Genomic DNA, 12588 nt, shown 5'->3' with positions numbered 1-12588 from the left:
ATAGACTGTTGGTCCCATCATTCACCAAGGTCCCAGATGCCCCGTTGCCCTTGTTATCAGTTCGCACTTCCAGCAACTTGCAGAGCAAAAGATTTTCGAGCTGAAGAGTGAGGGAAAAATTCTAACTAACAGGGCATGCTGTGAGAGGCCACGCTCCAGCAATTTCTGGGCCAAGGTTTGATCAACAGCCTACGGCACATTCTGATGCATAATTGTGTATGTCGCCTCTTCTCAACTCTCTTGCTTTCTGATTCTTTACCTCTGCCTCTTTACCCGTGCCAAGTAATCTGTATCCCACCAGATGCAATAATATGTAACTCTGTTTGATTTTCACTAACATATCTGGCTCGGCCTTGGATTAATGAATGCAAAGTGGAGCCTGTTAAAGAAGGCCCAGGTAGATGTTTTGTGAAGTGTTACTCAGGCATGATGTGTAGCCTCCTGTATTGCCTGCTGCTTATTTCTATATCTATTTTTAGTTTAATTTTTCTTACAGTAAATTATCCTTCATTTTTATTCTGTTTGTCCTTATCTCTCAGAAGCCAGGAAACTAAAAACATGCATAACGACAAGGAACTAGCCAGTAATATAGTAATCTCCCAAACAGGAGGTTATTATATTGTTGTTATTATTAACAATAAATGTTAATCAGCAACTTTTATGTACAGACATAGAACCATTCTCATTAGTGTACTCAACAAGCTATTGATTTGAAATGAGATTTTAAGGGAAAACTATCAGTATATGGAGTATGGAGCAAGATTGAAATTCCCTACTGCTAGCTGCCAACACAGTAATGTCTTTACATGAACATTTACATGAGTAGTAAATCATGATTTAATGAGACATTTCTAAGAGAATCTTTCAAGGTGTTAGATAATGGTAACTGATGATACATAATAGTTCTTTGGCAACCAGATCAAAGGATTGCTACAGAACACGTTGGCTAATCTTTAAAAGAATTGGAAAATGTTCAATCATTGGATTTAATAACTTGTTTAGATCATATGGGGAAATTTCCTTTGTGCGCTAAGTAAAGCGAAATAGTAGGCATGTTCTTTATCCAGAAGTTTCTGGTTTTGTTACATAAAATGTACAAAGGAACTCTTCACACATGAGTTCTGAGATATTAGACTGTCTCAGTGTGTTTCATAGATTTTCCAGAAAGTTACGAGGGTAACAAACCAAACTGCACATAGCTTAAGGTTTGTAATTTTTAATAATTTTAACTAACTACAAAACGTTAACCACTTCACAGTCTGACAGGAGGCAGAAGGAATTCCATATTACATGCTATAGTGACATTTATCTCAGAGTTTCGCTACTTGTGTTTAGTCATTTCATTACTACACAGTCCAGCCACTTGCTGTGCATAGCTCTAAACACATAAGCAACAAGAAACTTTACAAAACACAAAGGGTAATAACAAACAAAATACAATTTCCTTATAAAAACCAAATCATATCTTTCATAAATAGTCAGGCTTTTGTACACTACTATTTCCCCCGATTAGTGTAATCTTTCCCCTCCAGGCATCATCTAAACCTCGTGGATACAATGTCTAACCACTGCCAATATGTTTTGTTTCAGCAATAAGTTGACATTTTCTCATTTAGAGCCAACTGTGTGTTCATTACAGAAATTGTTCATTTAGTAAATGCTTTATCCTTATTTTACACCATGTTCACAGTTTTGTTACTAGAACATAAAATGTGGCACTACTGTAGACTTGCAGGTATAACCTAGTATCAACTGTGTCCCAATACTGAGCATGCTTTGCCAAGTCGCTACTGCCATGTGAAGATCATTTGAGCAGAAAGTCTTAAAAAGCTAATATCATGCATAAATGTATGAATAACATCACCTCAGTGCAATGACGATTACAGTTACATACACCACACTTCCTTGACGTTAACTTAGAATGGTTCTGTGAAATAAACATAAGACAACATTTTTTTAATTAAGTGTTTACCATCACAACACCCTAGGAACATGGCAGTAGCTTTGTGTAATGACACAGTTTACAAGGACAATACTGTACATTCTGCGTTTAAAAAAATAAAAAAAATAACAGCTTTTGTAGCATTCCTACTTTACCCAAGCAAACTTTATTTATAAAAAAATCTGGAAAACAAAAAGTTGTAAACATCACTAGTGAGCTAAAGCCATGAATCCAGCCCTATATACATCCTTTGGAAAGAGATTTATCTAGAAATAAATAATTACAAGTACTCTAGTTAAAATATGACAAGCTACACATGACAACTTTTACACTGGGTCTGATATGTGCATGTGTGCAAACCTAGTCAGTAAATACTACAATAAAATCAAGTTGTACACTACTTTCTGAACAGTGCCAGGGAGTATTGCTCATTCCTGCAGAGATTAGCCACTTCCTAGCATTTTTGTTGCGCGCTGGTTAGCTTCATCAATCCTGGTCTTATTGGATTCAGCCTAAAATTAAAAAAAAAATGCACACAATAATTTTGTAAAGGAGGAAAGGCAAATGAACTGCACAAACCAAAGAACAAAATGCTGCTATAAAGAATAACTGAACTGCATGCCACTGACACAAAATGCCATTAGCATACACTCACTATTGGAAATTATATCTCAACCCTTTTTCAATGCACTCATGCCTTCTTACACAGCAGAGGCATGTTAATAGGAAGTGTACCTATCAAAAGCAAAATATTTAATTTACCCACTGAGCCAACACTGCAGAATATATGAAGAATAAATCGGTGCCTAAATAAACGCTCCATGCAAACAGCTTCTTCCTAAGTAAACATTAGAAAGGAAATCTTCAATTAACAGGATATAAATGCATCTAATACTGATATAATGGTATGTCACAGAGGTGCAGCACACAGGAGCGACTCTGTGTAGGAATACAGAGCAGTGGCACACAGGTTCCGTCCCTATGCAGATGTTTCACTGTTCTTCGGCCAGGATACGTTGCTGCAGGCCAAGGAACAGTGAAACATCAGCGACCTTCCAGGATTTGTCCTGGAGTCTCCAGGAATGAAAAATTAATCTCCTGGACACTGCTGCAAGCAACCCCAGGAGAACAATCGCAGGGGGGGCATTAACAAATGGTGTGGTTTTTTTTTCATTCTCTTAGAACACCTTCGTTTATTAGTTATAAACATATTGGAGATGGGGCAAGTAAGGCTGTTTGACTGTGTGGGGCAGTTTGTCACGTGATGAAACCTCCAGGAATATGTTCGACCGGAATTGGTAGCCTTACTGCAAACACTTGCACGTGTGGTTTAGTCGCTTCAGTAAAGTTGGGTTATCCAGGTTACAGGACCATGCCAATACATTATGCTAGGTCAGTGTCCCAAAGGGTAGAGGGACTACCTCCTCCAGACAGCAGGGACTTAGGAGCAGACAGGCAAGGAGCAGCATGTGGAAGGTGAAATGTTCTCATTTCTTGTTAGCTGGCGTTTCTGTTTGTTATTCAATGTGTCGGAGTCTGATTAAGACAACCCATTATTCCGCAGGTAACTGCTCACAGTTTTGTTATCGACCCTTCATTTCCCTATAAATTCAGAGATCAGCATTGCTTGCTCATCAGGCACTTGAGGGATCAGCAGCAGCGACCCCATCATTATCGAGATAACTAAAGTCTGATCGAAGTGCGGGGGTTTTAATAATAAAATAATTTCTAAGCGCTAAAATTATCAAAGGTTACCACGTTAACAAGCTTTGGGGGTGGACGTCGCCCTGCGATAATTTCAGTGCGAAGGTCAGCATGGATTTCCTGTTTTGTACTCGCACTAACTTTCTTGCTAAAATTATCAACAGGAGGAATTTCACCCCTCTGTTCTTCCAACGAGTAAGTACTCAGGCATCATGTTTATGCAGCTGGAAGTGTTGAATCAGAAGATCTAGTTATGGAATTCCATCAGCACGGCTATTTATAGAATGCTTATCATGGGAACCGGGCTTTTATCCCCCGAGATGATCTCACATGTCATGAGATTCCTATCTTCATTGGAGCTAGGTTTTTTGTAAACTCTCAATGAATCTGCTGGCAATATATCTAGCAACATTTATATCCTAATTACAGAAAGAATTATCTGCCACATGATTTAGATAGGTTCCCACAGTTGAAAATTCATATAATGCACATTTTTATAATGAGTCATAAGTGCAAATAGGTTCACAACTTCTTTTTTTGTTTTCAACTCTCTTTTTCGTGTGAAAGTTACTTGTTGCCATAGACCTTCCTTTAATTGGAAAAGCTGACAGGCCAGGGCTCCAGCCCCTGCTGTCCACGCGACTCGGTGATCAGCCAACATGGGTTTAAAGTGAGCCCCTAACATTTCTTTCCTTCTCACCACCACCTGCCTCCAATATTGCATCTCTCCGCGGAACGGTGTGCCATCTAGTGGCCTGGCACAGAACTGGCACATTTGCTTATGGTAAAAGCCAACTGGCTGGCAGTCGGATCTCAAACTTGCCAGCTGGGAGGGAGGTTTTCTCCCTACGCTCTGGTGCTTCTCTCAACTGTATTTACAGTTTTAACATGGGAATGCATAGGTTACTTTTTAATAGGATAGTATGAGTTTCCAAACTTTTAAGTGTTACACATTGTAAAGTTTATCAGAAAATGGTTTCACGGAATACATTTTAAACCTAAGAACACCAATAGTTCATAAATAGTCGCTACTATTGACAGAGAATGTAATAGTCACCCCAATATCTTAAAAATGATTTGCTAGTAGTCTTACCTTCTCCATAATCCTATCAACCTGGCGGTTCTGTGTATCGATTTCATTGCCCATATCAAGTGCCATGTGACGAAGATTGCCAATGATACCACCGACCTGCTCTAAATTGTCATCCATCTCATTTTCCCGGGCATCATTTGTTACCCTGTGTCAGAGGAAGATTTTATGCTATGATTTCTTTGAAGATGTTATTTGGTGTATGTACTACAGTCTATGCCAAACAAGGTAGAAATTAAAATAAATGGTTTGACACACCTCTTTCAAAATAGCATAGAGGAATGCAAAACCTGTTTTGTTAGGTAATTTTCCACTGTTATCAGCAACAGTAGTTTTTATTTTACCAAGCTGAACGAAACTAAACTGAATGCAGTCTTTCTCTAGGCATCCAAGGAGTGATTCTGCAAACCAGTGCCCCCCAGTGACAAGTGGCATTTGCAAATAGTGCATCCTGGGAATCCCCAGGCACGCAGTCCATGATTTTCCGTCCATTTAAATTAATATGTTATTAATATGCCATTCTCATGATGGAGAGTCGCAACTGGTTTGCAATACAGTGGAATAAAAGCTGGAAAACAATGAGCACACTGTTGGCCTCGGCTATGCCCGAACCTGCGATGACTGAGGTAGCATAAACATCATGCCTTGACCTTGACCTCATGAGAATTTACAAGATCACATTTCAGGGAGCAGAAACAACGATATCATATTGGTGTTTAAGGCAAGTCAGTCTACTGTCAGAAAGCTATGTTCAATAATACCACCTCACCAACCTCACAACCGCCACGAACACCAATTCATCCAAAACTCCACTAACTGCATTCTGTCCCTTACTAATTCCTGCTCCCCTATTACCCTTGTCCTCACCAACTTCCGCAATTTTTTTTTTATTCGTTCATGGGATGTGGGCGTCGTTGGCGAGGCCGGCATTTATTGCCCATCACTAATTGCCCTTGAGAAGGTGGTGGTGAGCCGCCGCCTTGAACCGCTGCAGTCCGTGTGGTGATGGTTCTCCCACAGTGTTGTTAGGAAGGGAGTTCCAGGATTTTGACCCAGCGATGATGAAGGAACGGCGATATATTTCCAAGTTGGGATAGTGTGTGACTTGGAGAGGAACGTGCAGGTGGTGTTCCCAAGTGCCTGCTGCTCTTGTCCTTCTAGGTGATAGAGGTCGCGGGTTTGGGAGGTGCTGTTGAAGAAGCCTTGGCGAGTTGCTGCAGTGCATCCTGTGGATGGTACACACTGCAGCCACGGTGCGCCGGTGGTGAAGGGAGTGTCTGTTTAGGGTGGTGGATGGGGTGCCAATCAAGCGGGCTGCTTTGTCCTTGATGGTGTCGAGCTTCTTGAGGGTTGTTGGAGCTGCACTCATCCAGGCAAGCGGAGAGTATTCCATCACACTCCTGACTTGTGCCTTGCAGATGGTAGAAAGGCTTTAGGAAGTCAGGTGAGTCACTCGCCGCAGAATACCCAGCCTCCGACCTGCTCTTGCAGCCACAGTATTTCTATGGCTGGTCCAGTTTGGTTTCTGGTCAATGGTGACCCCCAGGAAGTTGATAGTGGGGGATTCGACGATGGTAATGCCATTGAATGTCAAGGGGAGGTGGTTAGGCTCTCTTTTGTTGGAGATGATCATTGCCTGGCACTTGTCTGGCGCGAATGTTACTTGCCACTTATCAGCCCAAGTCTGGATGTTGTCCAGTTCTTGCTGCTTCATTATCTGAGGGGTATTGAATTCAATATCCTCCTTCTCATCTACAAACTCTCTCCATGGCTTCGTCCCTCCCTGCCTCTGTTACCTCCTCCAGCCTGATATATCAGCACTTGTTTCAGCCCCAGCCTCAGATGAGCAACCTCTACTGCGCCAGTGCGACTTTATTTCCCCTCGATTTCTCAAGCCAGCCAATGGACGAAGTACCAGGGTGATACCAGAGCCCAGGGAACCACACTCCATGAGTTATTACCTTCAGGAAAAAACGAAAGATCACATTCCTGAAACTCCAGGAATATCAGAAACATCTGGAGTGTAGGTGCTGCACTGAATATGGATACCCCCTCCATCTTTCATTATGATCAGCCGAGATACTGCTGCTATGGCGACACCATAGTTTGTTCTAATTTGTTGGTGTTAACTGTACTTGGTTTCCCCGCCATTTTTAAGATGATTAAACGTGTGGAGTACCTAGTGGTAAAGTTTTGCATATCTTTTGTATGTAAAACTAATATACGATCTCTAATTTCATTGATCATGGTATTGCTTTGCTGCATCTGAACCTCTCACAGTCGTAAAACAGCAAGTCACAACTCACATTCACTGATAAACTACCCTCTTTCGCTAATGAGTGCAATTTTGTCTGTAATGATTTCGGGCTGTGGTAAAATCCTTCTAATAACACATCTTCAGACTTGAGAATTATGGGTTCAAACAGCTGATCTTACCTGCGAATAAATCCCCCGCTGATAGCCATCTGCTCACGTTCATCCATCACACGAGCAGCAGGCTGGCTGGCGACGACACCATCCTGGTTATTTCCCCAGGCCTTTTTGTAAGCATCACTTGACCTGAGTCTGCACAAGTAAACAGCACGTCGTTAGGTAGATACAGGAACTACAATGCGAAGCAAAATATCTTCCATTCAAATTTCTAACTGGAGTAGGCAGATGGATATTTAAGGATATAACAACATACCGATATATCACATCGTTAAAAAAATGTTGGCATGACTGCACTGAACATACATTACATTTTTCAGTGCACAACAGTTCACATAGCGGTAACTGTTTTCATTATATTAACATGAAGATTAGTGCAACTTTGGGTCATTACACAGAACAACACATATAACATTAACATTAGCAGACAGAAGAAAAAAAACTGCCAAGTTCAGCATGGACATCAAATGACAGAGATCGGACTGTCCTGTGAGAATAGTTTAGGATAAGTATGATGTTTTTTAACGTTTTATCGTTAAAAATAATGGAGATATTTGGCATTTGATATTATGAACCAAGTGTTCAGTAGTTCTCAAAATAGCTTGTCAAGCAGAATGATCAGTAATACGAAGCTGATTTAATTTTTCTTTTCTGTCCCACTGCACCAATGTTATGTTGAAAGTTGTGTTTTATATTTAAAATATTGGCTACGTTTCAGAATAATATATCGGTAGTTGTTGTCATACATTGGCCATACATCAATGCCTGATGTACACACCCTTGTCAACGAACACATAAACTAAAGACACATGTAGAGGCGGAACAAATGCAGGAGCAAAAAAAATATGCAATCAGTAGAATATCAGCATCAGAAGGAAAAGCATTGGATAAATTCTTGCACCTTGTTCATGCTTGGACCCTAGGCATGAAAAGGAAATGTGAAGTGTATTCAGGCAGTTCCACCACCCTACTGGTTGATTTGCATAAAACGTACCAGCAGTAAGGGCACTAATGATTGACTAAGCACACAGGTAGAATGGATCTCTGATAATCGAATAAATTGGGACGTAACGAAACAATAACTGAAGAAAAATTAGTAGATAGCAAGCTGAAACAAAAAATGATGATTTGCAAAACTCGTGTGCACTATATATGAATATAAAAACCCATTCTCATCCGTGCAGTCTACAATAACATATAAATCATGGCATTGCTGCAGTGCCAGGTCTCTGAGATGTGCAGCATGCACTGTAAGTGTTACGGGTGTTAGAAAGTTAGACAACCTTTTTTTTGATTCTTTGCGTCTCAGCCACCTAGCCAAAGATACTCCAACAGTGAAGTGACTCATTCATTCTTGAACACTACGAGGGGGGTGAGGTGAGATTGGACATGAGTGGGTACATCAAACAGGCGGTAAGGTTTCGATCGCCTGTTATATTCTCTGTCTCATGTTCCGTTCCGTTGCCTGCAATTCAACTGAATTTTGAGCGTGTGGTCTAATGGTCGGCAAATGCGATTCCGCCTGTTCTGCCTCCCCAGCCACCATCCAGTTTCACCCCACTATGGTTCCTTTCAACATGGAAACAAAAGGGCAGCCTGTTGATGCAGGCATGTTGCTCTCAGTTCCTCGTCTGCAAGTCCTGGCTCTCAGGAATGTCATCAAGGCAAGGGCGGGGGGGAGGGAGGGGGAGGGAGTCAATGGAAGGCTGGGCGTTCCCTCGTGGTGAAGGAGAGAGAGAAAATCAGCAGCAAGTCATCCCGGAACGACTCCCTTGGCCTCCTAAAGCGGACAGCCAAAGAACAGAAAATATTTCCAGTAATTAGGGAGACAGACCTAACTATTACATGTCTCACTCAGCAGTCAGTGAATGTGTTTGTCACATTGATGTGACAAGACGATACTGTACCTCTATCAAGTAACGTACAGTAGGCCCATGCTACGGTTACAGTTCAAACCCACGTTTATGCCACAGTGCATTTATGAGCTGTGCCACCCTGTAACTGGTGGGCACTTTGAAAAGCATTCATCACTGCACCAAATCAGGCACACTGTGAACTTTCCACAAAAATTGCAACTTTTTGTTCATGAAGCCATCGTTGGAAAGTAACACATGGCACATTCCGACCATATTTAACCAGGAGGCGATCAACACCTGGGATGGGTTGTCATGAAGGTTGGTTGAGATCAGGACACAGGACTCATTTATCAAAAGAAATGCTGCAATGGAAAGCCAGTGGGGATAGCATTTTGGAAGGATGGGCTGAAGGGCTTTCTTCAGCTCAACCATTTGTACGGCCTTGTGAAATTTTATTTGAAAAAAAAACTAAAATAGAAATAAATTAGTGACTGCTGATTCTGGATCATAAATATATGTTTTGTGCAGTGGCTTGTTTTTATAATAGTATGCAAATGTATATAACATTTTTATTATCGAATTTTATAATACAAATGCTCTATTTTCATTTTCCACAAGAGTTAAAATAAACAAAAGGTGGTGTGTTATGCTTTCCATAGACTGGCAAACTGTTGCAGTTTAAGGTTATGGAAGTAAATCACTGTGGAAATGTTTTAATGTTTATTTTTGAACCTGATTTCTGCAAACATATCAAAAATGCACAAGTTTTGTTGAAAGTAAACCACTGGAAAGTTTCATGGTGAAAGTGCAAAGTTTTTGAAAATGGGGCCCTTTCTTTACCGGTGTCAGTAGGAATTGTGCCCCTGTTATACTGCCATCATCTTCATGCAGAACAGGTCTGAAATGGTGCATTTTATTTTAAAGAATTATGCACTGTTAATTTTCCACACATCTAAGGAGTCCACTGGAACCGGTGCAAATTCGGCCAAGGCCCAAATACGCTCTCCGTCCTTTCACTGATGCTGCCAGGACGGCCTTATGGGGGCAGAGCCTCTGCCCACCCCTACAAGCCCCTCGACAAAAGGGAGTAGGGATTCCCCCTAAGTCAAGAGTTCCTGCACGCAGCCCCCCTCAGTCGGGACCCCGGCATAGAATCAGCGGAGGAATGCCTGGTCAGACCGGGCATACTTCCCTGACACTGAGAGGAACTGCAGTCCACCTGGGCCAGGATCAGGACCTGGACTCCCAAAGATCGGGCAGGGAAAAGCATCTTTAGTAATCCCTGTAACTTTAACATTTTTTTTCAAGTGCTCAGTTGACGCAGTTATTGCATGTATTTCAGGACTTTGGTTTGGAAGTTACAAACTATCCTGACCTATCCACAGCTTACTGCACATGCTCAGACCCTACATCATCACCTGCTGTATGTCTACATGCTCAAATAATAGACTATTACATAACATGCAAGAACACACTCAGGCATTAAACAAATTAGTTATAATAAACATGCTCGGGTAACAAAGTTAGCTTTTCACAAAATGGTGTTGAATCATGACTAAAAAGAGCATATGATGATTGATGTCAAAATTTCCACCTGTGCTTGGCTGGAAATCATGTTCAGACTGTGCCATATTATATCATGCTTTCAGGGAGGTTCAATTAATCATATTCTTCTCTCATGCTTTTTTGGACTCTACCTTTAAAGCAATAGGTGACGTTTAATAGCAATAATGAACCCAGCTGCATTATGCGTTAAAATGGATCGCAACATGCTAAAATCCATAACTGCACACATTTCATTCATTGCTGCTTAACTGAACACGTTCACATCACATACTGTTACCCACATCACATGACACAGAAAATAGGTCATTCCTGAGCAGATCTGTCTGCTGAAGACAAACTGAGTGTGTTCTGGTAATACTCTATTATTTACGTTTTTAACATCATCAGATTATATCCGTATAATGAGCATGCTAGGGCAACCGGACTCTTATAAAGATGACATCAAGAGTGGATGCTTCCTCTGCAGCATGCCTGATTTCTTTATGCATTAAATCGACTGGATAGTCCTACACTATGAAATAGATGCCTTTAAACAGTATTATTTTTCTGCATGCCACATGCTCATCCTGCCCCAGTGCCAAGCGTGGATGAGCTGCGCAAGGCTTAATTTGAGCCTTGGGTACCCAGATGCTCAGGCAGGCAGGCAGGCAGGCAGGCGGGCAGCACCTACTTGTTACATGGACAGACACAAAGACCACAGAATTTTCCGAGATCTGTCAAATTCTTTTCTGCTTCTTTCATGTCCTTATTGATTTGGTCCATTCCTTCTTCGATGCGTTCCAGTTGTTCTGATTAAACACAAGATTTTTTTTTTTTTAATCCCCACACAATGAAGCAGATGAGAAAGAAAGGACAAAGAAGAAAGACAATGAAAAAAAAAACTTCAGACATTCACTTTGACAGCTGGACACCACACATCAGGAGCCGGCACCCAGTACCTACTTGTTACAAGGACATATGAAAAGGCCACAGCATTTCCCTAAATCTTTTAAAGTTTTCTCAGCTTCCTTCATGTCTTGGTTGATATGGTTCATGCCGTCTTCGACACGATCAAGTTGTTCTGGTCAGGATAAAGGGATGATAGCAGTGGAATGAATTTTGGTTTGCATTGACCAAAAAACATGAATAATGACCATGTAGACTAAGTTATGAAGGTAAAGAAAAGTTCTCTAATTTGATGCATTGCTAACGTTGCATGCATACTGAATGCTGGACCGAAATATTTCTTGTTGATATACCTAGAAAGGAAAATAATTATTTAAAGTCATGGTGTTATTGAGCCTTTAATGATCATGTTCTGAAACCTAAACATACCCTTGGAAATACCAGCAGCGGACTGACTTGAAAAAAAATCAAATCTTCAAAAAACAACTTTATTCTTCAATTAGGAATTACACTTTCCTTCTCGTTTTGTTAGGTGTTGGCTGTGGCTCAGTGGTAGCACTCTCGCCTCTGAGTCGGAAGGTCGTGGGTATGAGTCCCACTCCAGAGACACGAGCGCAAAATCTACGCCGACACTCAAGTGCAGTACTGGGGGAGTGCTGCACTGTCGGAGGTGCCGTCTTTCGGATGAGACGTTAGACCTCTCAGGTGGACGTAAAAGATCCTATGGCACTATTCAAAGAAGAGCAGGGGAGTTCTCCCCAGTATACTGGTCAACATTTATCCCTAAACCAATATCACGAAAACAGATTATCTGGTCATTATCTCGTTGCTGTTTGTGGGATCTTGCTGTGCGCAAATTGGCTGCTCAAAGCACTTTATTGGTTGTAAAAGATGCTATATAAATGCAAGTCTTTAATGTTTAAAAAGGCAATACATTGTTAATGAACTTAACTGTGTTGGGGACCCACTGCAAATATTGACACATGCCCAGAGACAACCTATCCTAATTTCCAAAAGAGAGTCAGTTAATGTGCAGTGATTGCAGAAAATCTTTTTATTATACAGTAACAGAAATAATGTGCTAATAAGCCAATAAATTCAGGAAAATACCCTGA

The 12588-nt window shown here is 41.1% G+C and overlaps 1 protein-coding gene across 1 annotated transcript in view; it reads right to left on the bottom strand.

Moving 5' to 3' along the window:
- Positions 1 to 1885: 1885 nt before the first annotated feature.
- Positions 1886 to 12588, bottom strand: part of LOC137324264 (synaptosomal-associated protein 25) — a 45645-nt gene continuing 34942 nt past the window's right edge. The window contains exons 4-8 of the mRNA XM_067988407.1: positions 11259 to 11376; positions 7173 to 7301; positions 4740 to 4884; positions 2344 to 2454; positions 1886 to 1927 (exon numbers count right to left, since the gene is read on the bottom strand). Coding sequence (XP_067844508.1) covers positions 2386 to 2454; positions 4740 to 4884; positions 7173 to 7301; positions 11259 to 11376 — 461 coding nt within the window. The 3' untranslated portion in view covers positions 1886 to 1927; positions 2344 to 2385. The remainder of the gene's footprint in view (positions 1928 to 2343; positions 2455 to 4739; positions 4885 to 7172; positions 7302 to 11258; positions 11377 to 12588) is intronic.

This window comes from Heptranchias perlo, chromosome 8 (assembly GCF_035084215.1).
Source record: "Heptranchias perlo isolate sHepPer1 chromosome 8, sHepPer1.hap1, whole genome shotgun sequence".
Classification (NCBI taxonomy): domain Eukaryota; kingdom Metazoa; phylum Chordata; class Chondrichthyes; order Hexanchiformes; family Hexanchidae; genus Heptranchias; species Heptranchias perlo.
The sequence above is the reverse complement of the archived record's forward strand: the minus strand, read 5'-3'. Positions and strand labels throughout refer to the sequence as shown.